At 41.6% G+C, this 27,260-nt stretch overlaps 1 protein-coding gene across 1 annotated transcript; it reads left to right on the forward strand.

Moving 5' to 3' along the window:
- Positions 1-1,639: 1,639 nt before the first annotated feature.
- Positions 1,640-27,162, forward strand: NR4A3 (nuclear receptor subfamily 4 group A member 3). Its single transcript, XM_063397958.1, has 7 exons — positions 1,640-1,773; positions 4,341-5,227; positions 7,396-7,525; positions 8,486-8,658; positions 13,938-14,137; positions 15,312-15,490; positions 24,975-27,162. Exons 2-7 carry the CDS (start codon positions 4,343-4,345, stop codon positions 25,235-25,237), a joined length of 1,830 nt encoding a protein of 609 aa, XP_063254028.1. The 5' UTR covers positions 1,640-1,773; positions 4,341-4,342; the 3' UTR covers positions 25,238-27,162.
- The last annotated feature ends 98 nt before the right edge of the window (positions 27,163-27,260 follow it).

Genomic DNA, 27,260 nt, shown 5'->3' on the forward strand with positions numbered 1-27,260 from the left:
ACATTATGTAGAGGGACAGTTATCGGGGGCAGCATTATCGCGATAGTCCGTCCCGGGCAGAGATGCCGCTCACCTTAGCGCGGCTACTTAAGAACGCTGTTACTTAACTTGCAATTTTGGATACGATGGAATCCGTGCGAGGATATTTCCCAGGGAAAGGGCGTAAAACACTGTTTTATGTAGGGGGATTGGTGTGCTGGGATAGGATTTTTTTTTCTCCAGGAAAAAAAAAAAAAAAAGTTTAGGAATGAATCGCTAACTTTTATCCAAGCCGCTTCACTCGATTACATTCTTCGCCCTATTTTTCTCTCCTCCGTGGAGACCGTTGTATGCTGGAGTCAAGCCCCGGTTAAAAACAATGGACTAAACCAGACCAGACGGTTTCTTCGGAGGTGAATCTCACGCGATCTCGTGGATATTTGCTGGAGTGACCGTGCGGCTCGGGGCGATTCCTCCCACCCCCATCCCACCCCCCAAAAAATCGCCAGCTAACCGGCGGTGGAAATCCAGCACGAAACTTTTTAATTGAATGGAGCTTCCCCCTCCGCAGTCCCTCCCGGGTAAATGAAGGTTTCGAAACTCGCCTGAAGAAGTCACAATCACAATGGAGTATTTCACGGTTTCCTCCTCGTATTACAGGGTGGGGAGGGGTGTCACTCGGGGCTGAATGTAAAGTGCACGGAGGAAGAAAAGAGCTTTGACAAGGGTAGTTATTTCCTCCTAATTTACAGCCCTTACGGCCCTGCGCTCCTGGCTCGGGCGGCGGCAGCCCGGAGGGGTGCTGCGTGGTTAAAAGCGCAGCGAGTGTCTCTAGGTAACCGGCGGCTCGGGGGGGCAGAGAGGAGCCCTAGGGCGCTCCGCGCCGACCGGGAAAGCTCCTCGCAGGAGCTCGTGGGGGAACAAAACCCTCGGGAGAGAAAGGGATGAGCTGACAGGCACTTAACACCCCGGGAGCTGGCGGGGGTTCAAAGGCAAGGGGCACGGGGAAGGCAAAAGAAAGACAAGGAGCGGGAGAAAGAGTCGCCGGGGAGCGGCTTCCGTGGGCAGGGGCCGGCGCGGCCGCGCATCCCCCGCGCTGCCGCGGAGCCCGGCCGGCAGTGCTCAGTGGGCTGCGCTCCCTCCCCCGCGGCGGCGATGACGGGCCCACAGACACCGCACAGGGTTAGGCGGGCCGGCGGGACACCCCTCAAGTCTGGCCGCTACCTTGATAGAAAGTCCCAGCCTGCTTTTCCCCGGTCTCTGCATCCCAAAAAGAGAAAGTTCTCACGGGGAAGTGGACGCTCGGGGATGCTGTCCCGCTTGTTGTAGTCACCCCGCCCGGGGTTGTCCTCTTGCCTTCCCCAGGCTCCTCTCTCGGAGAACAAACCGGGAGCTCCGTTGTCCCAGCCCGGTGCTCTCTGCCTTTTGTGTGATGAGGGAGAGGGAGCCGGCAGGAATGCTCTCCCCGGCCGGCTCCCCCTTCCCACCCGTGGGGGGAGGCGGGGGGTTGCCGTACGAGCGCGGGGGACGGTCCCCCCACGTCCCCCCGAGGCGCCGCGCCGGGGAGAGGCGGGGGGGGCTCCCCCTGGCCCGCCGGGCACCGCCGCCCCTGACTGTGCCTTGTCTCCCGCTGCCGGCGGATAGAGCCCGGGTCGGAAGAGCGCCCCCCGCCCAGGCCAGGCCCCGGGCCCGCCTCCGCAGAGAGGTCCCAGCCGGCACCCACTCCGCCGCCGCCCGCCGCCGCCTCCGTCCGCACCTCCAGCCCCACCATTCAGCGCGCAAGATACCCACCAGGTAAGCTGCCGCTCCGGGACAAGGGCAGCAGGAGGGGGAGAGGGCTGCGGGAGCTCCTGGCGCGGCCCCTACTCTTCCCAAATCCCTTTGGCATCATCGGCTCCCGACGTCCCGGGGAGTTTAAATCCCAAAAGGATCAGAGCAGTGCATGCCTTTCGCAGCGCTTTTGGCGATGCTGTGCCTGGGCACTCGGGGTTGCGAGCCCCTCGCCAAAGACGTGCCAGATTTAAGGGGGAGCTGGTTGGGGGTGCTAGTGTCCCTGTGAGGAGCCCTGCTTGCCTGGCTTTAAATTGGGCATCCTTTACCTCAAGTTTTCCCAAAGAAAGCAGAACACCATGGTAATAGCTCCTAATGTCCCTGCCCTGATGTTTTTACCCATTCATTTGGGTTTTTATAACAGGTTGCTCTTCAATGCACCTCCTGTGGGGCTTTTTCTTTTCTTGTTTTAATATTGTTGGATCAAGAAAAAAATCTCAGGTTATTTACTTTGCAGGGGAATTAATACTGGTGCCCTAAGTGGAAAAGTAAGGGTTAGACTTAGACAAGTGCACTGGCAAAAGACGAGGTAGGAGGAGTCCCACAGATCCAGGAGAGACCAGACCTTTAGGTTAGGGATATTTTTTCAGTCCTCCCGTCAGAGTTATTTTAGACTTCTATTTTTCTATTCCACTTTGCACAGAATTCAGTGGCATTAACTCTGTTATGCTCAGAAAAATGCAGGGAAAAAGGCATAATGATCTGTTCCCTTGAACTCCTGCTCATTTTCTGAGCTAGCAAAAAAGCCTTTTTCCTTCACAGAGCTGTGTATCAACACGTCCACTTGTGACATTAGCTGAGAACTCACTCTGTTGTGTTCCTCCGTCAGTTCTCAGTGGAGGTGTGTGGAAAGAATTTCTTTCCCTTTTTATTTGATTAAGCACTGATCACTGTGTTTTAACAGCCAGTCCTTAAACTAACAAATGATAGTGATACGACTTGCCAGGAAGTGTGTGTGCGTGGAATGGCATGGACAGACACTGACAGGAAAAAAAAGAAGAGAACAGTAGAATAATACACAAATAACATTGAGTGGCAAGGCTGGGGGGAGGGTTGTCCTGCCTTCTTCTTCAAGCTTTTGGATTTAAGGCAAGGAAAGTCTTAATTTCAGGAAACAGGACTGATTTTTTTTTTTTTCTCAGATTTTAGTGTTTTCTCAAGACGAAGAAAGATGTGAATGGTTTGTGACAGCGTGATAATTCAAATTTGGTGCTTAGTTTAAATATGTTTATCTGCAAAGCAGGCAGGAAAGAATTATAAGTTGATTTAACACAAATTATTTGGATTCCTGCATGCCAGGAATGAATATTTTAAAATTGTAAGTGAAAAGAGTTCTTAAAATAATGAGGAAAACCTCATTATTTTCAAGGCAGGTTTGTTTTTTTTTTTTTTTTCAACATGAATTATTTCTCAAGTGCTTCTGAAATATAAATTACCATGATTAAGAAGATATGAACTGCACTTAATTTCGATATACATTTTATCCATATTTACTTTTCTCTTATGAGAAAATTTATACTAATTGATGCATTTTATTCTTCTGCTGTGGAACCAAAATACACCACACACTTTTAGTTCGAGTTACAAATATTGGTCTAGAATCTCACAGTGTTTAGTCAGGCAAACCTCAGTGAATTGCAGAATTGGGTCTATTATTTCCTGTGACCAGCAAATTACATGGCAGACTAGTAGGAAATGTAAAAGAAAATAACAGTCAGATCTTTTTAGCCAGGCACTGTGTTGCTTCAACCATGCCAGCTATCAGTGAACTGCTTTAAGTTGCATGACTGATGAATAAAACCAACTGTATTACTGGCCTCAACCTTGCTTTCCCATGAAAACAGAAATACCACATACCTTTTATCCTATATTTTTGCAAATTGAAGGGGATGTTGTACTCTCCACTTCTTAAGGGAGAAGAACATTCTACCAGAGATAAGCCTTAAAACTAATAATGAGACAGCAACCTTAAATTATTAGCTGACCAGAAATATTCTTCAAAGGTCCAGAGCTGAGTAAGCAAAATTGATGTTTGCAAGTCCTGAGTAGCAAACCTTGTGATTTGAGTAATTCCTCTGACATGCACTGCAGATGCTGCTTCTTTTTAAAAAAATACAATTTTTAATATTATGCATTTGATAATCTCTTTACCCTTCATGAAAATTTTACGGCATGATTGCATGCATACAGAGATAGATTTAGAGTCATAAACTGTTCTCATTCTGCTTATCTAATTCTCATTGACACCTATGTATATTAAGCAGCAGATGTAGGGCAGCTTGAGATGGATCCCTCTCGCACTGACACTGGTATAAATGTGCATTTCTCCCTTGACTAGATAGATGAGAGCAGGCTCCACAGTACCAAATGCTTAGTCGGCCCCTGATGCATACTTCTTGTTGAAAGGAAAAGGCTGGAGGCTAATTTAAATGTCCGGATGGGAGTGGGGTGCCTATGTGAGCTCTGGGAAAGAAGTTTGTGAGGGCCTGGCGCGCTGGGCCGGTTGCTAACGCGCCGCTTTGCCCTCGCAGATATGCCCTGTGTGCAAGCGCAGTATAGCCCTTCACCGCCCGGCTCGAATTATGCATCCCAGACCTACGCGTACGGCTCGGAGTACAGCTCAGACATCATGAACCCTGACTATGCCAAGCTGACCATGGACCTGAGCAGTACCGAAATCACTGCCACTGCCACCACCTCCCTTCCCAGCTTCAGCACCTTTATGGAGGGTTACTCTGGCAGCTATGAGCTCAAGCCTTCCTGCCTCTACCAAATGCAAACTGCCTCCTCTGGCCAGAGGCCCCTCATAAAGATGGAAGACACCCGGCTGTCCCCATACCAGCCCTCGCTGCCCCCATCTACAGATGAGGGCATGCCCAGCACCTCCATGTACTTCAAGCAATCTCCACCCTCCACGCCCACCACACCGGGCTTCCCTGCTCACCAGGGCCTGTGGGACGAGCCCCCGCTGCAGCCCACGCAGACCTGCCTGCCTCCCGCGCACCTGATGGACGCCACCCCCATGAAGACCGTGCCTCCGCGCTTCCCTCTCTTCCACTTCAAGCACTCGCCTCCGCACACGCCGTCCGCGGCCGCCCACATGTGCTACGACCCTGCCCCGCTGAGCCTGCCCCTGGGCTCCGACAGGCCAGCCGCCAGCCAGGCTCCCATGGAGGGCCATTCCTACGGGCTTCACCTGGCCAAGAGACCAGCCACCTTAGCCTTCTCACCACTGGGCCTCAACGCGGCCGCCTCCGGCCTGCTGGGCGAGAGCAGCGGGAGCGGCAGCAGCGGCCTCCCGTCCCCGCCCAGCAGGAGCTCTTCGTCTGGGGAAGGCACCTGCGCCGTCTGTGGAGATAATGCCGCCTGCCAGCACTACGGGGTGCGGACATGTGAGGGCTGCAAGGGCTTCTTCAAGGTGAGAGCTCCGCGCTTTTCCCCCTCCCTGCTTGCTCCCACCTCACTCCCCACCCCCTCTGTCCCCACATGCTCCTGGTCCTGACCTGGGGCTTCAGGGACATCGTGTGTTAAAACTCAGGCCCCCCACAGCAGGGTGGGAAGGACACCCAAAGTTTTTGAAGGCGGTCAAGGAGGTAGGATAAAAGGATCAGCCAGTCTGTGCAGAGAAGGGGCCATGGCAGCGATTTGGGAGAACCACATCACTGCTCTGCCAGCATTCCTCAATGAAACATAGGTCACCCCAGGCTAAGCTATAAGCTGCATTTATTCTGTAGTGAAACTCATCTGGAGTACATTCAACCTGGGTTTTACTCAGTCACCAATTCCAATTATACTTTGTTTTTAGATCAGAAAAGAAACCCTGAAATCGTAAAGTCCACTTAATATTTTGGGTGGTGGCGGCGGTGCCGTTTGTTGTCCAGGGGTGCTTGGCGTGAGGAGGGGAATGCGGGGTGGTCAGCACCAGGAAGAAACTGGTTTCGCTCATGGGACAAGCCCATGTACTTCCAGCTGCTTTTGGAGGCTGCCTTGTCATTGCTCTTCAGCTCAGGAGCCCGAGGAGTCCTCACCAGGGGAAAGCTGCCTGCCGAGCAGTGACTAAGCACTGCGCAGGGTCCTGGTGCCTGCTCTGCAATGAAGGCAGCTTTGCAGCTGAATAGCCACACAAATAACTTACACACAGCAGTTTCTTGGTGGAAACTTTGCACTTGTGTTTTCAAGAGTTGAATATACTCTTTTGATCTTAGGTTTGGGTGCTTTGTAATTTCCTTTCAGCAGGCTGAGTCCAGATTATAGCATTCATTTCAAAAATAGCTTGTTTAAGTGAAGAGCTTGTGATTGACTTTTGGTAGGATTGTTCTGGGCAGCAAGTTTAAGATTTGAAATATTTGGATTTTGTATATTTCTTCTTGCTAAGATAGCAGTTCTGCCCCTGTTCTGGTAAAAGACACAATGGGAACAAAAATAGTCTCAAAATATTTGGGGGGAGGGCTTACAACATTTTTTTATTGTAGGTGGAACTGTCAGTGTTACTTAATAATAATGACTACATGGTAATATACACATCTCCTATCAAACTAATTTTTTATTTAAATATAACTAGAAAAGGGAATACAAATAACATGGAAATAGTAGCTCTTATCCCAAACCTGCCCCTGTGGAAATCAATAGCATATCCTTGAGCTGTAACAGTGCCTTATTCTGTAAAATTAAACTGGTTTCAGCTCCAAATCACAATGAACAATATTTACTGTGTCTCTTACATTTAGTACATTGAGGCTGTTATTTGATAACAAACACAAATTATGGAACAAAAATGTATCCATTAATTTAATTGCGGTTAAAGATTTAATATTGAATGTTGAGTTGGTAAATTTGTTCCTGGTATTTTCCAATAATACCTTTTTGGATGTTATTTATTGATGTGTCTTTGATTTTAAATATGGCAGCATGATACCTTTTTGCATTAATATTTGGTACATTCTTCCAAAGCTTACCAGTTTTCTACAAATTTAAATTTGTTTTATTTTTTTAGCATTAGTTTAGAGTTAATTAAATTTACATAACTATATCACCATTCTGTCTTTTTTCCTCAGGTCAGTTAACTTTCCCAGAGTATTTAGCCGAACATATTTTGTAGAGGTTTCTGTTTTATTTTTCTCCCTGATGATTTTAATGGCTAACCAAACCAGTTATTGTGGTATTTGACTAACAATAGTGATAGCAAGAGAAGTACATTGCAGATCATTTTGATTTTATTTTAATAAGGTCAGCAATAATCAAGGGAATGAACCAAGTAGAAAATTGTTCCCAAAGGGATATTAAAAGCGGAGATAATCTAATCCCCAAAGGTAGATGTGATGACCTGGTAATTTCAGATATGATTTTATCATTCAAAGTTGCCTGTCTCCAGAGACTTGCTTCAGAACAATCCTAGATGATTTTCATTGTCAGCAGCTAACACTAATAAAATTGTTTTTCCTGCAGGCTAGTGTGTTAGGAAATTAATTTTATCTAATTATATGAATTGCACTGTCACTTTTCATGTTGTAATTAAAACACATTTTGTCAGGTTCTAAGTTGCTCAAGAAACGATCAATTTACTATTTTTGTGTTGCATTTTCACAGAGAACAGTTCAGAAAAATGCAAAATATGTTTGTCTGGCAAATAAAAACTGCCCAGTGGACAAGAGACGTCGTAACAGATGCCAATACTGCCGGTTCCAGAAGTGTCTCAGTGTCGGCATGGTTAAAGAAGGTAAGGACTCTGGCTATTTATGATCCCAGAAAACTAAAATATTTTGTTTAATGAATCTCTGTGTGTGTGTGTGTGTGTGTGCGTGTGTCAACATGGATGCCTCTACAATAAATTTGACAGTGATGAGATTCATAACTTACCCCCAAATATGTGCATTTATGTAATAATGTATTGATTTTGTGCTTTTCACCCCTATTATCATATTTAGACTATAGACCCCAGAGTTCAAGAACAGCAAGGTCACGAGAGGATAATTTGACAGTGGCCAAAATGTCTCCTTTATTAACTTTGAACATTGCTCGATAATGCTGTTGGCTTCCCCTTGTTATCTCACAGGGGGCTGCACAGGATTCTGTGCATTTTGACATAGGATTTCGTTTCATTCCCATAAGCTGATTGTAAATTTGCAATTAATTTTAATGGAAACAAGATCAACTCATTAGTCCCAATTCTGCAAATATTTAAGCATGTGAGTAATATTGTGTGAGCAGTCCCATTGCAAATACTGACATGGATAATATAACCTATATAGTGTGACCGTATTTTTTTCAAATGCTTCAAGGAAGCTAAAATTACTTTGAATGAATGCCTCTGTCATTTAAAAGGGACACTGGTAGTAGAAACACTAAAACCTGTGTTTCGCATTCAGCTTTTTTCAGCAGTGGACTGTCACGGGCACGCATACGTGGGCACACTGACGTGCTGCAAACAAAGCATGGACACAAGGAACACAGCTGGGCTCTCACTAAGCAGCTACATTGCTGCTTACGATCATAAGTCTGACACAGTTCTGGTGCCATTTGTGTTCCTTTGCAATCAAAGGCATCAAGAACATGTGCTGAAAGTGGAGAACGCTCTGATTTTTGCTGGGCTGGCCACCCAGGAAAGCAGGGTGTTCATTCCGATCCGTTATTTGCTGGTACCTTCACAACTGATTCCTTTGGGATTATTTTCACCTAGTTGTCCGTACCGACAGCCTGAAAGGGAGAAGAGGTCGGCTGCCTTCCAAACCAAAGAGCCCCTTACAGCAAGAACCCTCTCAGCCCTCCCCGCCCTCTCCTCCCATCAGCATGATGAATGCCCTCGTTCGAGCTTTAACCGACTCCACGCCCAGGGAGCTGGATTATTCAAGAGTATGTCTCACTTTTCTTTCCCTATTTGCTTTCCGCACAGAAATGATTTGCGAGCTGCATTTCTCCTTACCCGCTGGTTTGCCAAAATGAAATTAAGTGTGAAATTTGGATGAGGGTAGAAATCAGTCCAGCCAGCCGTTGTCTTTTTGTGATAGATGGACAATGAGAGGAAAGGAAGTGCAGTAGATATTAGTGTTAGTAACTATTCATTGTGAGGATCTCAATCACAAAATAATCTAATAATCTGCAGTATATTCAGTGGCTGAGTGAAAGCAAAAATGCATGGATAAATAGAGCATTCTCCTTGCAAAAAGGCTGTGCCAAAACACGATCAATTATGATGTCATTGATTAAGCAGGAGCAGTACTTGTATGTCCTGTGTCTTAACCTCAGTTTTCTGAAGGCTAAAATTTAATAGCACTTCCCTAATATTCAGATAGAAGGGTTGCAGAGTGTGACACTGGGTGAATAGAACCATTCCTGTTGAAATCAATAGGAATTTTGCCATTATTTAAATGGGAGCAGGGTTGGCTTTGGATACCCCAGCATAAGTATTCCTTCGGTAAAACTCACATTTTTAAAACAAGTCTTTTAAAATTAAAATTCTGAAAAATCAGTAAAGCTTTACCAAAGATCATGTATTTTTGTAACCGAGCTCTTTAATGTATCATAGTCATAATTTAAATATTAATGGAATATTCTGAAAGCTGAAAAAGTGTTCTGTACTTATTAAAATACAGCATTGAAATGGCTTGCTAAATACAATTTTTAGGCAGGTTGATACAGGATAAGAAAAAAACTACAGCTATGGAAAAACAAGACCAAATTCTTCCCCCTTAAAGAAATATAATTAAATCTGAGGTTGTAAGAAATAGCAGCTGTACTCAGACAATAACTCCATTGGCCATTTCTCACTTGTTGCTAAGTAAGATTTAATCCTAAAACATATTTACTGCAATTATATAAATTTACATTATGTTATTTTAGACTATACTTATATATATATAATTTAGCAATTTAAAGCATGCTGTAACATATTTTCTTCAAACTAATCTGTAAATATTAAATCGTATAATTTTTCAAGTTATTATCGTGAATCTAGCTGTTCAGTGTCTGACAACCTACTGTGGGGAGAATGCATTACCAATATCTACATGTACCTTAACTTACCCAGAATGTCTCAGGGATCATTCTGCAAATACCAAGATGTGTGACGAGCTCTTTGATAGAAACCCACTGAGTTCCACAGAATTACAGGACTCCAGGGGCCAGAGTTTGTATTTATTTATTGCTATAAAGTTCTTTTGCATTTACAGAAAACTGAACAAAAATTATGTACTTTTATGTGACTTTTTCTTTGTCCTACAGTAATTATTTCTCTTTTAATGAAAACAACCCACAGATTTAATTGTTGAACATTTCAGGGAGCATGTGATTGACAATAAATTAATTTAGTCTTGGTAGCTAAAAGCTTAAGTATGACTATCTATTAGAACATATTAATATCTAAGTTTTTCTTTACACTAAAATACATAATAGTCTGTTATGCCCAGTGGTCCTGAAATGACAAAAATATTCTACAAGAAATTAGTAGAGTCTTATGTTTTTCGTAGACCCTTACACTTACTTTGAAAAGTTAGGGGAGGTCAGAAACAAATGCTGTGTAAAGAGCAAGATTAACTGAATTTAATGAAACATGCCATAATCAGACTGCAGTGCTAAAATACTCTGATGATGAACAATCCTGTACCTGTAAAGACTAATTTATGGCATGTTCAGCTAGGTTGTGACCCTGCTGAGCACCACAAATGGGCAGATCTGGAAACCTGGCTTTGGAGTCAGCCCTGACACTTCTGCAGATACGACCTTAATGTTTAGCACGGTCTTCATGTTTACAAGCTGTAATATCTTGACCGTCTTAAAAATACTGATAAAAGTTTCAGAGAAAAGTGTGTATCCCTTCCCTCCAGAAAACCGTGCAGACACACACACACAGAGCAACCCAGGAAAAAAACAAAACCAAAAATAAATTATATAAGCTACAAACTTTACACCAAAACGCTGGAAACAGTTCTGTTCAGAACATGGCTGCTTTTCATCTCAGCACTGGTTTTAACTTACCAGTCCACAGCAGTGGTATATTTAGGTACTTGGTTTCAAAAGGCAATTGCCAAGGGCCGTAGTCTGGTCTCACACCTGTTTACTGGAATAATTCCCTGACTTTACACTTTTAAGGAAGTGAGGTGAGAAACAGACCCTATATCTTGCCATTCTTATTCATGCAGAATAGGCACCAACGTAAAGAAATGTTGCCTTTTCAGAGGGGGAGTGCAGCATCTAGGCAATAATGCCCTCCTTCCTGGGCCACAAAATTAAGCACATATCGTGGCTTTTGGAAAAATGAGCACAGGCTTTTGTCTGTGCAGAGAAGTTGTCGTTAGGCTTTCGCAGCTGTAGCCGTCGGTGAAGGACTGATGAAAGCAGGCAAAGGGCAGAGCTAAGTTGTGCTATCGGGCTTCCCAACCTCAGGCTTTCCAAATCTCTTCAGATATAACGTACAAGTTAATGTTGTTTGCTGCACATGCAACCCCCTCCTTAAGTAACAGTCATATTTCATTTAATTCCCAAAGGAGCTCCAAGGAAGGGAGGGAGGCAGAGCTTTGTCTTTTGTCTTTCTCCCGGTTTGCCTCCAGTTTGCATAGGGCAGGTTTAGAAATGCAGATCGGAGGGAGCCCGTCTGTCCTGTGGCCTCCTGACCAAGGGCAGGATTGCCAGCTGTCTTGGTCACAAGTTAGGTCAAATATCACTTCTTCTCCATGAAATAACCGTGGAAAAAAACCACAGTTGTGGTGCATGAAACAGAAACATACATATTGTTTATGGTTACTTGTATCCTCCTAAGTCTGTTACAAGTAAATAATATTGTATTTTAACAACTCTTTGTAAGTGCTAATACTTTATAGTGAGCAGTGATGTATTGCAGCAGCTGCAAATTATACAATTCCATATAATCTTTTACCTTTCTTCTAAAATTGCTCTCATGGAATGGACTGTAATAAAAAGTACAGGTTATAATTTTTTTAGATGCATTTAATTTGATTCAGTGCCCAGCGTGGGGTATACCACACTGCAGCATTCACAGTTACATGGCATAATGCAGCATTAAGCTTCATTATAAAATGTTAAAACTTTGCCTTACTTTTTCCAAAGGAATGTTTTATAAATATTGGGAACAAATTAACACCTGGCATAATTACACTGAGGTGTCATGAGTTATATTTAGAATGAACCCATTCAGAATGGGTAGTATCTTTTTTGTTTCCTTTTTTTTCTTTCTTTCTTTACTGTTCAAAGGATCAAGAATATGTCTCGGCTTAGCAATACCTGTTGTGAGGCAGGAGTTTCCATCAGCCTGTTTAGTTTCCCTGTGTAGTAAGAAAGAGTCATAGGTCAGCCTCTGTGTAGCAAAGCACATCTCCCAGAGCCAAAGTGCACACTTGTGGCTTGCTCTGCCGCTGCACTTCTAGAGGGTCCAGAACATGCAAGGTCTCTGAAAGAGCAAATTGTCTTTTTCTACCCATTAATTACCTGTGTGCATCTTGCTGCAGTCCAGTGCCAGGAGTAGTTGATTCTTGCTGCTTGAGCATCCTCAACTGCTCCATTTGAGTGAGGGTCTGAATAAATGATGCAGCACAGATTCTTCTACTGCTGCTCCCCATCTTATCTGTATTGTGGCCTCTACCTGCCTCAGTGCCACAGGGTCCTTTGGAGCAGCTGAGGCAAAATTTGTCTCCATATGAATTTTATAAGAAGGATTGCACATGTTTTACCAGCTGATTAGGGATGTGAGTTGGAAGTTACCATGAGAAATTTGAGCAGTTAGTGTTGGGTAAGCAGAACAGTCACTAAGAGCTAATACCAGCACCCAGAGACAGACAGAGGTCTCTAGGATTGCTGTGGTTCTCCCAGCAATCCGCAGCTCTCATATTGTGTCCTTCATCCTTTACCTGCCAACTGCAACCAGCTCCAGCTAGGAGAGGCAGAGTACAGGGCAGCTACCTGAGAAGTTCTGCTTGCTGCAGAACTCTCTGTCCTGCACAGAGGTGACTTTTGGGTTACAGTTAGCAGCTTGGGTGATATCTGCAGCCCACAGTTGTAATATGGTCCTCCCAGGCTGCCAGGCCACTGTTACTAATGGGGAATGAGCTTTTTTCTGCTTCCACTCTGGCTTGGAGAGTTGCTAGAGTGGCCTTCGGGCTGGTGGACTCAAGCCTGAGTGCCTGTGGGAAGTAATTTCCAAAGGGTATGAGGGCTTCTTTTAGCCGTGGAGACTATCCCAGCATTTCTTTGGCTGAACCCGTAAGAGAGAGTGGGTATGAAGTCTCTCCCAGAAATAACCCAGCAGGTGTCCAATGATGAGGATGTTACTATAGTAAATGCCACATTATTCAGTACCTGCTCAGAGAACCAGCAGCACTTTCCAAGCACAGAATTGGGCTAAGCCACAAAAGCTCCTGCTGTATTTTCTGCCAAGAGAGAGAGGGCAGTGTCAAAGGAGTGACAGAGATCCACTGGTGATGAAGTAGGAGATAGTGGGCAGGGAGCTGTCAGAGGGTCACAGGGAAGCTGAGCAAGCTGAGACTGTCAAATGGTTGTCTGGAAGAGTTATGGCCACATAAGCAGGATAATAGGTTCTGCTGAACCTCAAATGCTTCAAATGCTGAAGGATAAGAGGTGATATGGGGCAGCTGGTTTACTTTGAACCAATTCTGTATTCAAATGAAGCAATGCTGCATGTGTCAGATAAAACGTGATTTATCTTACGTGTCTCTATCCCTGTCAGATTAAATGCACTTTGTGAGGTTTTGGAAGAAATCTGCATTTCTGACATACTCAGACAAATTCATCAATGGAAAAGTGTTTCATTGTAGTAAGCCAAATTATGTTCCTCTTCTAGTGTGATGCAAATTATCCTACCCACCAGGTTTCTATTTCTGTTTACTAATAGCATATAAGTACTTGTAAAATGTGATACTATATTTTAGTTATAAATTTGAAATTACTTCTATACACATGGAAATATTTTTTGTATTATCTATCTGAATAGGAAAATGCCTCTAGGTAACCAAATAAGTAGGTAGACGTAGACCTATTTTTATGTCTTTATAAATAATACTAGCTTTGCCACAGAAGGAAATGTTGTTGGGCAGATAATGCTGTATGTTTCACAGAATGCCCTTAAATGCATATAACCTTGATTTCTGTGGCTTTCATTTTAGTACTGTTCCACTGATCAGGCTGCTGCAGGCACAGATGCAGAACATGTACAACAGTTCTATAATCTTCTGACTGCCTCCATTGACATAACTAGAGGCTGGGCAGAAAAAATCCCAGGATTTACTGACCTCCCAAAAGAAGATCAGACATTACTCATAGAATCAGCTTTTTTGGAGCTGTTTGTACTAAGACTCTCCATCAGGTAACTATTTATTTAATTTCCTCTTAAGATGATGTGAAAAATCATCCATCTGAGTATTTTAAGGGAATAAATGTGGTGCTGTCTTTGAACATTGTCATTTGTACCAAAAAAAAAAGCACAGAAAAAATCATCAGTGTCTGCATACAAAGGATATGGTGTTTAATTTGTTTTACACTGCAGGAAAAATCAAGAAGGTGATTTAAAAAGAGATCATAAGTGTCACTAATGTGCTTCTTTTATTTGATCTGTCCCATCTTCTTCCTACATAGTACTCAAAATTGATTCTCAGGTACTATTTGAGCAAGTCTGCTTTGTACTCATAAGTATGAAATATAGAAACACACTTCGAGTATGAAAGGTTTTTCTTTTCCCTTTGTCATTTGTTTTTGAAAGGGATGAAGAAGATTTAAAATCTTGTTCAGATTGGTTTTCTCCTTAATACCAAGTCATTTAATAGAGTGAGATGCTGTTTGTCAGTCTAGCACTAGTTAAGACACTTTACCAAATCCACTTTCAGGAACTGGCAAAATTGCAGACTGATGAGTTCAGTTATGCCCTTGTTTATTTAGGTTGAAAACGACCTTTGCATGTGTTTTTTAAGAAAAATATTGGTAATGGAGAGGGAAGAAGAGGAGAGCTTGGCTGTAATTTTTCTCTTGCACACAGGTTTTCATCTAAAAGAGCTTATGCAGTTTATATTGTCCTGCATTACTGCATATGTTCTCCATTGTTTTTTCCTTGCCAATTTTTATAATCTGAAAAATGCAGATGATACTAAGTAAATGCTAAGAGTTGCAGAACCTCTCTTTTTATTAGTTTTGTATGTCAAAATGCACTCACTTAGTATTCCTTTGGTTCAAACATACAGTATTTAATGCAAAATGTCTTCTCTGTTTATGCCTTTGGGCAGGACCAAAATCTTAACTAATTAGACAGTCTACACCACATGCTACAGCTAACCTCAGGCTTATAACTCTACCAACTAAGCAATCACAGAAGCTTGTTTGTTGTACTTTGGCCCCAAGGGAGAAACATATTGTCAAACGTGAATGCCCACATATGTCTCAGGATAATATGCCTTGGATTTTAAATGACAGACGCTTCAATACTGGTTATGCATTTTTCTGTAAAGTAGAAGATGCATTTATAATTTTTTCAATTGTTTTTATTTGAGGTCTGATACTGCTGAGGATAAGTTTGTATTCTGCAATGGACTCGTGCTTCATAGACTTCAGTGCCTTCGTGGATTTGGGGAGTGGCTCGACTCTATTAAAGACTTTTCCTTAAACTTAAAGAGCCTTAACCTTGATATCCCAGCCTTAGCAAGTCTATCAGCTCTAACTATGATTACAGGTAAGTGCTCCTTTGTTAACAGAAAGCTTCAGATGCTAGTGCTTTGCTTTATTGTAGGTTCAAGCAATTTAAGTTAATTTAGCTATTTTCAGGGTGAAGTGATTACAATTTTTAAGTACTAACCATGACCATATTGAAATTGTGCTAACATTAGGCTATCAGACACCCCTCTTAAAATGTAATCTATTTCTTTGCAGCTTCGTTGTTTTCTTGGAATTGTCTCTAAAAAACAAACTGCTTCCAAGCAAATTGTGTAGCTCCTATAAAAATATTCAAGATACTTGCTGAAGTCCCAGAAAATCTTAATGACATTACCATAGCTAGGTTTTCTGTGTAAGAATAGTGTAATATCAAGGCAGCTTGAGACCTAGAAGCTGTACAGCTAGCATAGCTCATCTCTCAGCAAGACAGCTAGACCTGAAAGAGTGCTCCATGAGGGCAAGCAGGCTGCTTTTGGTAGCCAGGCTAGCCTAGGTATTCCATGTACTGCTTTTCTGAGAGAGGAAAATCAGAGAATAATGAGAAAAAAAGTTACATTCCACAGTTGCACAAAAGCTTTTGGGTGTGCATGTGACCATATGACCCTTTCTGCCTGCTGGGGTGAACAGCAGAAAATTAATGTCAGGATCTGCCAAATCTGTCCAGTAAATACAAAATAGGGGAACATAACCTTCTAAAGTTAATTTTTGCAGTCCTGAAACAATAAAGCCACTGCATACCTTGGGCATCTTGCAGTAGAAGAGTCATGGCTGATGGCAGCAGAAGGAGTTGGGAGAAAGGGTGTCTGACAACCACACAGCAGAATTTGGAGCAGAAGTCATCTCCACAAAGAACCTCACACTCACATCAGAAAAACTGGTAGTTTAACAGTGCAGCTGTGTCATCAGTGTGAGACAGGGCTTCAGTGTGCCTTGAGCTGGATCTTCCCAGGGATGCTTATAAGCTCCACTGGGATAGATATTGATTTCCTTCTGCATTTCAGGCATCCACTGCTTTGCAGGCAGCGGCCTCAACAATACCAGCTGTAGTCTCCATTTTACCCAGGATGAGATGATATCAGGGCAGCCCTGAGATAAAACACTCGATGACAGATATAAAACATAAAATTGGCCAATTCCTGCTGACATTTGTGGGGCCAAGATTTTGGTTTCAGAGTTTGCACAGTACAATGCCTTCCTGCATTTTGATGAAGGGTTAGTGTATATCTGTAGCTCCTTGTTTCTTAAGAATTTTCAGGTTTTTATTAATTTCTGTTAATTTCTTCTGCAGTTGGAGAGGATACTTTAAGGTCCAGATTCTGGTTTCTTTGATAAAACATTTAAGACCAGAATAACTCATTGGAGCTGCTTTACTCTGTATAAAAAAAGTCCTGAAATGAGGGGTATGTTAAAGTCAGAAAGAACATTCCCAATTTATTATTTTTCTCCTGCATATATGCATCCATTGGCATATGTTCACACCTACTTACATATATGTGCTATAAATACCTACATATATGTGTATGTGTATGTATACTTATATACATACATAATATATTTACGTATGTATATGCATTTAGATATCTCTAAATCAAGGACAGGTGCTGTCCCTCTCTATATATATTTACATACAGGCATATATGTTCATATATATAACACATATGAATGATTTAGATTATTTCTGTATATGAGATATGTCTTTTTTAGGTAGCCATAGGTAGTGGCTTAATTATCCCCCTGGAGACTGAGAATATGCAGGTTGATGAACAGGATTCCGTGCAAGCTAAGTGAATGTAGCAAAAGCAAACATATTGGAGGAAAACTTACTCTCCTTACAAACCCGTGTTCTGTTTTAACATGGTAATTTGTTCGATTAAGCACTGCTTGCTTGCCCTTACATAAGGAGTCAAAGTTGTCCAGTGGCTGGCTCAGTTCACCCTAGGATAATTAGAAATAGGTTTTAATTGGGTACATCCTGCATTTCTTCCTTTCCTTGATGACAACACTTTCAGGAGTTTGCTATGCTATGCTGGTCTTCTCAAAGTTTCTAAACAATGGAAGCAATTGTTGCCTTTAAAAGGAGACCATTTCTGTACATAGAAGCTTTAAGATTTTCTCTGTTTGTCAAGTTTCTCTTGATTTTCTCTCCTGCATGAGATGGTGTTTAAAATTAATGTTGCTTTCTGCTTATTCTTTTATTTCATGAGGCTGCTGATTTGGTCTAAGGACAGCATGTATTTTCATGTGATCTAAATTAGACCAAAGCTCTAGTGACTTATAGTCACAGGTTTCAGATGTCCAAGGGCAGTTAGCTAACTCAGGGACTCAGCCAGAAATTTGGTCACCTGAAAACGGATAGCATGGTATAATGATGAATAATATTAAAAATGTAAGAGGAAATCAGGTGATTCTAGCTAGTGTATTGAAATTTTTTATTCAGGAAAACCTTGAGATTTGGATCTGATGTGGCATCCCACAAAAAATGGCTTCTTGTCTCCTCCCTGCAGTTTGAGTACAACAAGCCACATCTTGGTTTTCAGCTAGTCACACCAAAAAAGAAAAAATAACAAAGAGAAAATTTGGAAAGATGAAACCTGAAAAAGTCTGAAATGTTGAACATTTCTAAACATTGCTTTGAGGCTTGGCTTACATTTAGATGGGTAGTTTAGGTGCCATTCTTTATCTCTGGGGAAGGCACCCTTTCCTCCTGTAATCGACTATTGGAGGCAATGGGTAGTTGGCAAACTCTCCTCCAAGCCCTTTCTGTGAATCAGACCTAGAAAGAGAAACCTTTCCCAGGAACATGGGATATCCAACTATTGAGTACCACTCTTTTGTCTTAAGAATGGCTGTTGTGTCTGATGATTTGTGGGCAAGCTGGGGGTCAGAGGGACACCCAAGGCCCTATCTGTGGTCAGATTCCACTAGGAAGGGAATCTGACCATGGTTCTCCCATGTTCCAGGTGGATATCCATGTCATTAGGCTTCAAAATAAGAAGGAGTGGGAAAGCTTTCTTTTGTGAATCTAGTTGTTTGCCTTTAGTAACAACACTGCAAAACCAGAATGCTGCCTTGAGCAAAATTTTCTTGATTATCACGCAAATTGTTTATGATTTGGTGGCTTAACAAAAAAACAAAACAAAACAAAACAAAACAAAACAAAAAAACAAAAACAAAAAAACAAAAACAAAAACAAAAAACCAAAAACAAAACAAAACAAAAAAAAACCAACAACAAAAAAAACCCACAAGAGCCCTGTGATCTGTAGTAGTCATAGCCTGTTTTAATACTGTACGACATCTTAGGTAGCATCGAATTCAAGAATTGTTTTTCCAGATAAAGAAAAATTTCTTCTGGGAATAATGACCTGTTAATCCTTCTTGATTTCATGAGTGCTGTCCTTAGCCCAAAGAAAGAGCTCTTAGAGAGCAAACCTTCTTGTATACTGCTAATCTTTGGTTGTTTTGCTGAGGGAGAAGAGTAAGAGGAATCACTACTCTCTTTCACGTATTCTGCCTGTGCTCTTCAAGAGTGACAGGGAGAACTAACATGTGTCTCCCAGTGAAGGAAGAAGGAATAAATGTAAAATTCAATTTTGGAGACTAAAAGACATTCCACTGGTCCCAGTGTCCTAAGATACACTGAAGGCTGTTCCTTCATATTGGGATGTCAAATTGTCTCCCCAGTAACAGCTCCAGTAGTTCTAGTGACCTTCAGTTAACCCTGCTGACTTGTTTGGAGCCACAAAGCTCTAGGTCCTATCCCAACCACAGCTGCAGATGACAGCATAGGATGCATGGTTATAGGCATGTAGGGTCATTTGTTCTTTTCAGTGTAGTTTACTACATTGCTTGCTTTGAGTAAAACTAAAGATACATATAACATTTTGCACTAGATATTCCATTAGAAAGTCCATATATGTTTGCTTTTTCTATCTATTTTATGTGCCCTGAAAATCTGTGTACATTGCCTAGAAAGAAAAGCGTTATGCCAGATTGCTGATGATTTTTCAGGTCCCCTCTCAGATAAGACATCAGGGCACCCAGAATGAAAGAAGTGACATCTGGTTTACTGTGGAGGCTTGCAAACAGTTGACTTAGAGCTCTGTTGTGCCAGAACACATCTTTTTACTGTAAGGTGCTCCTTTAGGATCTTCCTCTCTCTGTCTCTCTTCTCCTTTTTTACTTCCTTTAGTCGGTTTAGAAAGGCTGGACACAACTTCCCCCACAGCACATGAGTGTTGCTCTAAGCATCACCCAGAAGAAAGTAGGTAGGAAACAACACATGACACTCACCTCCCATGCCTATGAAAGTAAAAAAATTACTGGTCTGTCATATTTCTTCTCCTTTAGATCACTTATTCTGTTGGTATTAGCATCTAATGAGCTAAACAAGAGTGCCAACATGGAAAGAAAATGCTGGTTATCTTGGGTCGAGTTCTGTTGTTAATTCCACATGGACTGTATCCATGAGTTTAGTGTGTTCAGGGATCACAGATGTTCCTGCACAGTCACTCTGTGATGGACTGGGTTGTGTTGAAGATGAAGCTTTGCAGAGTAGACTAGATACTAACTCAGCCTATGCTGGAAAATGATTCCTAAACTTCCCAAATGACCATTTGTTAGGGTTTTTTCAGACAGTGTGAAAATAGAAAGACTGAGAGTCCAGTGCAGATCATCTCAAAGGCACATTCTAATTCAGCCTCAAATTTCTGCCTGCTCTAGAACTGCTAGTGTTTTCTCTCTCTCATTCTCCTCATTGATTAGGTTTTCTTCTTTGCCCCTTCCTTTCTCTATCCACATCAAACCATTATTATTTTGCCCACTTGACACTCTCAGTGGGATGCCTTTGAGTACAGAGCATGCTAGCCCTCATTCAGCCAAGCTTTTTCAGCATATGTTTTATTTTAAGCATGTTACAGACCAGCCCAGAACCACTGTATATATTGGGCTTATTCACACTCCTTATGCTTTGTTAGACTGGCACCAGACCACTGAAGAGTATCGTGAGGTTTCAATTAATTAGGAGTATGTGTTTGTCTTCCTGCTGTTGGGCTTTCTGTTCCAGTTTACACAGTTTTTAGCACCATCAGTCATACCAAGAAACATGGTAATGAGACCAGTCTGGCTAAAAAGAGTATGACTGCTGCAGTTCTTTCTGAACATGAGTTTGTCCAAACTCCCAATAGAACTGAGACTCACCTACTCTTCAGCACCAGATATCCTTCAGTCCTCTTGCCAGGATATCCTCTGGAGTGGGTGCTTCATGTGCTGGGTCTACATGCAAGCAGGTGGCAGACTGGAGGAGTGAGGAGAGCTAGTTATAAAAAAAATACCCTCCAGATTGCATTGTCTGCCTTCCCCCTGCCACTTGCTGAGGGAAATACTGTCAGCGTCAAAGTAAAATACTCACTCCTCCTTTTCCACTCCCACCTCTTTGTTGAGGCAAGAACTCTTTGCTTCTACAGCAACCAGCAGTCTCCGTGTTAACATTGTGGTTTTCTTAAAAGAAGGAGCAAACTATGTTGTTCTGTGTGGCCACTCATCTCACCTGACTTTAGGTACCTTGCACACCTGATGTAGAGTACAGGGCACCTCCAGAAGATGATTCATCCACCTAAAATTGTAATAATCTTCTAAAAATGCCCATGCTTATATTGATGTTAGGAGGTGAGAGGTCTGTGCACCAAGGTTGGGGACCCTTGTGAAGTGTCTGAGAGTTAGGCAGGATAAATACAGGCCAGACTGCAGCAGGAAAGGAGACTCTTGGATCTGCCAAATTGCAATGTTCCCATATAACAGCGTGTGCATGAGAAAGCTGTAGGCAACCAAGCCTTGTGCTTATTTGAGTTATAGAAGGGGAAGAGGAATGTGAAGGGGGAAGAGAAAAATCACATAACTATATTGAAACCAAGACAATCAAGAGGCCTATTTTAAGTCTGCAGTGTTTCATCTATTGTGTTTCTGGACACCTCAGAATTAATTGAGACTAACAATGATACCCCGTGACACAGAGAGCAGAGCCCACGGTCTTTGAGGTACTCACACTCTCTGAGAGGCATTTTCTGTAAAGGTAGAGCTCAGTCTGCCTGACCCTGGCATGATCTGCCTCTGGTCAGAGGTTAGGGAAAGAGGGACTAGCACAGCTGGTGATGGATTTCTTTGCTTTCTTCCTGTTGAGTTTTTGCAGATCAGTGTAATGATAGCACAAAACCACATTCAGCTTCCCAGGAAAAAGAAAAAGGTGTAAAAAACTTGCTGTGTTCAGTTTGCCAGGATGAGCTAAGTTTGCAGAGCTTTAGAGGGAAGACTTTTGATGAGTCATTTTTGACAGCATCTTTGCCATAAATCACCTTTTTTCTCGCAAAAATCAATGATATCCTAAAATACAGTCTTGGTTTGTTACAGGCTGAGAAATCCCATATTCACTTTACATGTGCCTTTGTCATTATAAGAAAGTCTCACTATGATAATATTTACACATCTCCTCAATCAGTTAGAGAAAATCTATCTGTTTTGACCAGCTGTACTTCTTGGGATAAATCTTGGCCTTATCATTCCCACGTGGATAAGAATATCCTATGCAAGACAGCAAATGATTAGAGGCCCTCGGCTCCAGTGCCGCTGCACACCCTTACCACAGAGGCCTCATGCTGCTCCCTCTAGGTTGTATATGAAAGATTGGGGGTCTTTGTTCAGACAGAACTGGGCATGTGAAAAAGGCAAGAAAATGTGTTTCCTGTTATTTGAACCCTCTTAAATGTAAACCTTTGAGCAAATTGGGCTCTAGATGCCTGAAGTCTACCAAGGAGAGGAGCCTATTCTTAGATTAACGTGTTCTTCAGAAAGTAGTGGTGTTCTAACACCAGGGACTGCAGTGGCAGTGCCAGTGCGTGTGGTGTCCTTCCCTAGCAGAAGGGCTTCCACATAGATGGCTTTGACTTTCTATGGATGCCTTAGGAATTTAAGATTGAAACCCCTAGAGGCACTTCCAGGCATGAGGAATTAACCCTTATGGAGATTTGCACGTAGAGAAGGCCATTGTATGGCAGTTCACTCAGGGGAGGACAATTTGGTTTGTCAGGGACTGCTTTAATATTGTAGCACCAGAGTTTAGGGATGGAGTATCTCCTAATTCTGAATTTCCACAATTTTGTTATGTAAAGTAAGGCTACTAACGTGATAATCTTTGCACACGTGGTGTTTTGTCTCGGTACATTTCATGGCTATTCACAAAGGCATGGTTTTTTCATGAAACCTTCTGAACTTGTCAGTGGGAGACAAGCTGTTCAGTTCTGACTGGAAATGCTAACAAATTTGCTGCATGCTCAGAGCCAGAGAGAATTTTCTATACTCTGCAGCAAGGTCCATACTACTGAGGCAGTTGTTTCAAAATACGCTCTGCTAATTTGTAGTCAGGTTTTGGATCTATTCTAGTATTCCAGCTCCCTACATATATAAAAATATCTTCACTTACACAGCTAGGAAACAAAAAAGATTAAAAGATGGGAACTCTTCAAAGATTGCAAGATAAATTTAATGTCCCGCAGATTCTCTCAGTAGGCTAGTGGTTAAAAAAAAAAAAAAAAGCCCTACAGCTTTTCCAACCGGTATAAAATATTTATCTGCCAAGATTTTTAATGGGAGAATCTGCCTAAGTATTTACTCTCAGTGACCTGTATAGTTAGGGCTTACATAATTACACTATACACCATTTACTGGAAAGGCTTTAAATATTCATTGAACTTCTCATGTTTTAATGTAAACAAGGCACTTAGAATACCTAGGGTTTTTAATTCCTGCAAGGTGAAAATGATGTCTGAAGCAGATGTTGCTGTTTGGATAAGTGTTGCTTTGAAACAACAGGGCAGATTGATGGTACCTAAATGATAGAGCATGGTAGCTCCTGGACAGAGATGTCCATGTCTGCACATCTCCGATTCTGATCCCAGAATTCAGGATTATTCAGGATAATTCAGGCTGATTATTCAGGAGTAATTCTGCCTAAGTAAATACAGTTGAAAAAAAAAAGTGTAGAATGGGTGAATATCAGTGGAAAACCAGACCTTTGCATTTCTGACTGCCCTCATTGAATCCTGTCTGGTTTATTGGTTTGTAAAGAGTATCTAAGCCAAAACAGGTGGTGAGCAAAGAGTTTATATACACAGCCTGGGCAAGGCACCCCTGCACCTGGTGCAGGCATTACTCCTGCTTCTGGAAGTAAAGAGAACTGTACTCTTTTCACTGTTCATTAGGGGACAGACAGAGGACATGTCTATTGCTTGCTCCTCCTGGCATGCAGGAACAAGACTTGGGGACAATGGACACAGTGTGGCTGCTGGCTGCCAGGGGTGCGAGAGAGGCCCAGGGAAGGAGATGACTTCAAAAGCATCAAACACAAGACTTGCCACAATTTCTCCTTATCCACTGCTGTCATTGTTTTATATATCTAATTGACTTAATATAACCTGCATTTTCTTTGATTACCGCATCTGGCACAATTCCATTTCACATGTAAATTTGTACAACTTTGCTGTGAAGCCATTTCTTACTTACCTGTGTATTTCAAAGTCAGAGGCAAATGAATACATCACAAATTTGAGATTTTTGTTCGGAATTTTTTTTGTTCTGTTATTTTAGTTCCTCCATTAAGCCTTGAAAGCAAACAACACAGAATTCTTTCCCCTGTAAAGAGCCTGCTTTTAATGAATCACAAATTTGAATCATTCTACTTATGCTTCAAGAACTGTGAATGCATTTAACATCATTGCAGTATTTTTAAAAGATATTTGAAGGGGAACAAACCTCAGCTCCCCTTCCTTTTAGGAGTGTTGAGGTTTTTGTGATGGATAACGTAGCAGCTGTTCAGGCATTGCTCACTCAAAGCAAAACAGTTAACTTCCAGGCTTCTTTTATCTTAGAGCTTTTAAAGATGAATAAACTAAAAAGCAGCAGCTGATCAAAATAACAAAGGGTAGTAAGGTGCCTTTAGTTTCTTATAAGAGTGTCTGCAAATTCCTGGTGGAATTCTAGGCTGGGCACTGATGGAGCTAGCTAAGGATATTGATCACCACTTGAATTCACTGAATAAATAATGGTTGCCATAGTTATTGAGCATTCACAACTGGTGGGGAAGCACGGAAATCTCCAAAACACCTCCTGTGATAGTTTTGCTGGAAAATCACCCAATTAATTCTGTCTCATATCATGGAAATTATGTCAGATACACAGGCTGCTTGGATTCCTTGTACCAGAATTTCAATCATAACTGAGCATCTCTGTCACCTGTTTTAGTAGATAAAGAGAAAAGGGAACTTGCCCTCTCTTATTTTGTGTGGCAAAAAGGTTAACTGACACCATGCAACCCCAGCTGCTCTGAGAAATCTACACTTTCAGAGCACTTTTTGCTCTGAGTTCCAGAGTATGCACCTGGGTTATGCCTAAGAAAACGCATTATCTCCATTTGTGGTAGGGATGCTGATGTTTTTTTTTCCTCTGGCTTTGCAGAACGACATGGATTAAAAGAACCAAAGAAAGTGGAAGAGCTATGCAACAAGATCACAAGCAGTTTGAAAGATCACTTAACTTTCAGTTGCCAAAACAAAGGACAACCGCTCGAGTCTGCAGAGCCGAAGGTACTGGGTGTTCTGGCTGACTTGCGTTCTCTCTGCACACTGGGACTGCAGCGCATCTTTTACCTGAAACTGGAAGATTTGGTGCCAGCCCCTTCCATCATCGACAGGCTCTTTCTGGACACCTTACCCTTCTGAGTCAAACCACCCTCCCGAGAGGCAAACGCCCACCAGAGCAGGCAAATGGATCGTGACTTACAGCTAACATTTCTGCCCTCACTTAACAGAAAAGCCGCTCCGAGTCTAACATGAGGTCTTTTCTGGCGCTTTGTCCTTACAACCTGAGGCCTGAAACTTACTGGCTTACTGGTTTGGGGTTGTGTTCTTTGTTTTCTTTTGTGTGATTTGGGTTTTTTAAATGGCTAATATGGCACTTTTGGACAATGCTATCCCAGCAGCAGTAAAAGGTTAACATGACTGTTTTAAATCTGTTGTTTAACACCTCATGGTCTATGAGGAGTAAAATTGTAGAAGCTGTGTTTGAAAGAACAGCAAATTGTTGTTTGCCAGGGTAGTATGTGTTTTGTGAGGATACCTTTAGCATACTTCCTGCATCAAGGGCACATACATCAGCACAATCTAAACAAAAATTCACTTTTTTAGCAAAGTACATTCAATTAAACATTTCATACAAATCGAATATAGCAAAATGACAATGGCTGTTAGCTCCCATGTTCAAGTGCAATTTTTTAAAGTGCTGTCTTACTAAGTCTCGTTTATTAACTAATTTATTTTACTAGGAAAACAAACAGTAGAAATCAAGGGAGAAAATTACATGCACTAACTTACCTGACAGAGTTTTCCAAACTTGATTCCATGTAGCGTGACTTATTGACAAATGTATGTGGAAGACACGGGAGCAATTGTGGCTCAGTTGTTCCTCAGCTAAGGAAACCCGAGTAAGTAGTGATTGGAGCATACAGGGTCAGTATCAGGGATAGTTCAGTTCTAGACTTCTAACACGAGCGACTCGTTAGTAAACAGACAGAAGATGGTTTTCAAGAACAAGCAAGTCTTGTAAAATAGTATGAATGTAAGTGCTAGGAAGGATATAGTGGGCTGCGTTTAAACATTCCGTGTTCGTACTCCTTTTTGTATGTTTATACTGTTGATGCCATATTAATATGAGATAATTTGTTGCATAGTGTCTTTATTTGTATAAATGTTTGTATGCATGGTATATTGTAATGGCTTTGCCTGTATTTATTGCAATGACTGCCAGCTCATGGGAACCCTGTTACACATGATAACTAAATGGGGTGTTCACACTGACTCAGATACACCAGTTGGAAAACTATATACATATATATAATGTGTATGTATATATATGTATATACCTATATTTGTGTGCGTGTGTGTGTGCGCGTGTCTTTTTATTAACCATTTGTATATAAAATATCTGTCAAATCACAAGCAGAGTTGTTTTACAGTTTATTTGCAGTGACTTCTAAGGCAGTACTGTTTAGCACTTTGATATTAAAATCTTGCTCATGTTTTGCTAAATTCAAATAATATTTAAAAAGTTCAGTTCTAAAAAACTTTATATGCACTGTATTAAGTCAAAATTTTGTTGGTCATTTTGCTAAAGAAATTTTTGAATGTCAACCTGATGTCACTGTATCTTTTGTTAGCTTTAAACATTCTAGCTTTTGTCTTTTTTTAAACTATGCTGTTTATATGGAAATTAAATTATACAATCAAACAGATGCCAAATGAATTGCCTAATTGCTGCAAAGGATAACCCAGATATCGAGTCACTGTATGGTTTTCAAAAAGTAATCTGGTATTTTATCACTTACTATGTTTGGATGTGCTTTTATGAAAAAATTATTCTTATATCAAGATTTATAGTAGTGTCAATAGGGAAACAGACTTCTAATCACTATAGTTAATATTTCTGGTTTACCTGCAGATAATATTTGGAAAAGTATTGCTTTTTGTATTGACTTTTAAGCTTATGTGCAAACATAATAGCATAATTAAATATCAGAGAAGCTAATGTTTCTTGTAGGTTGCTGTAACAAGCCTGACCAGCAAGACAAATATATTTTGACTGAATTTGCTTTTGTATATACTAAATATATATATATACATATATATATATATACACACTCACACACATGTGCGCATACAAAAACATACAGACATAAAATCCAAAAAA

This window comes from Prinia subflava, chromosome 1, assembly GCF_021018805.1.
Source record: "Prinia subflava isolate CZ2003 ecotype Zambia chromosome 1, Cam_Psub_1.2, whole genome shotgun sequence".
Lineage (NCBI taxonomy): Eukaryota > Metazoa > Chordata > Aves > Passeriformes > Cisticolidae > Prinia > Prinia subflava.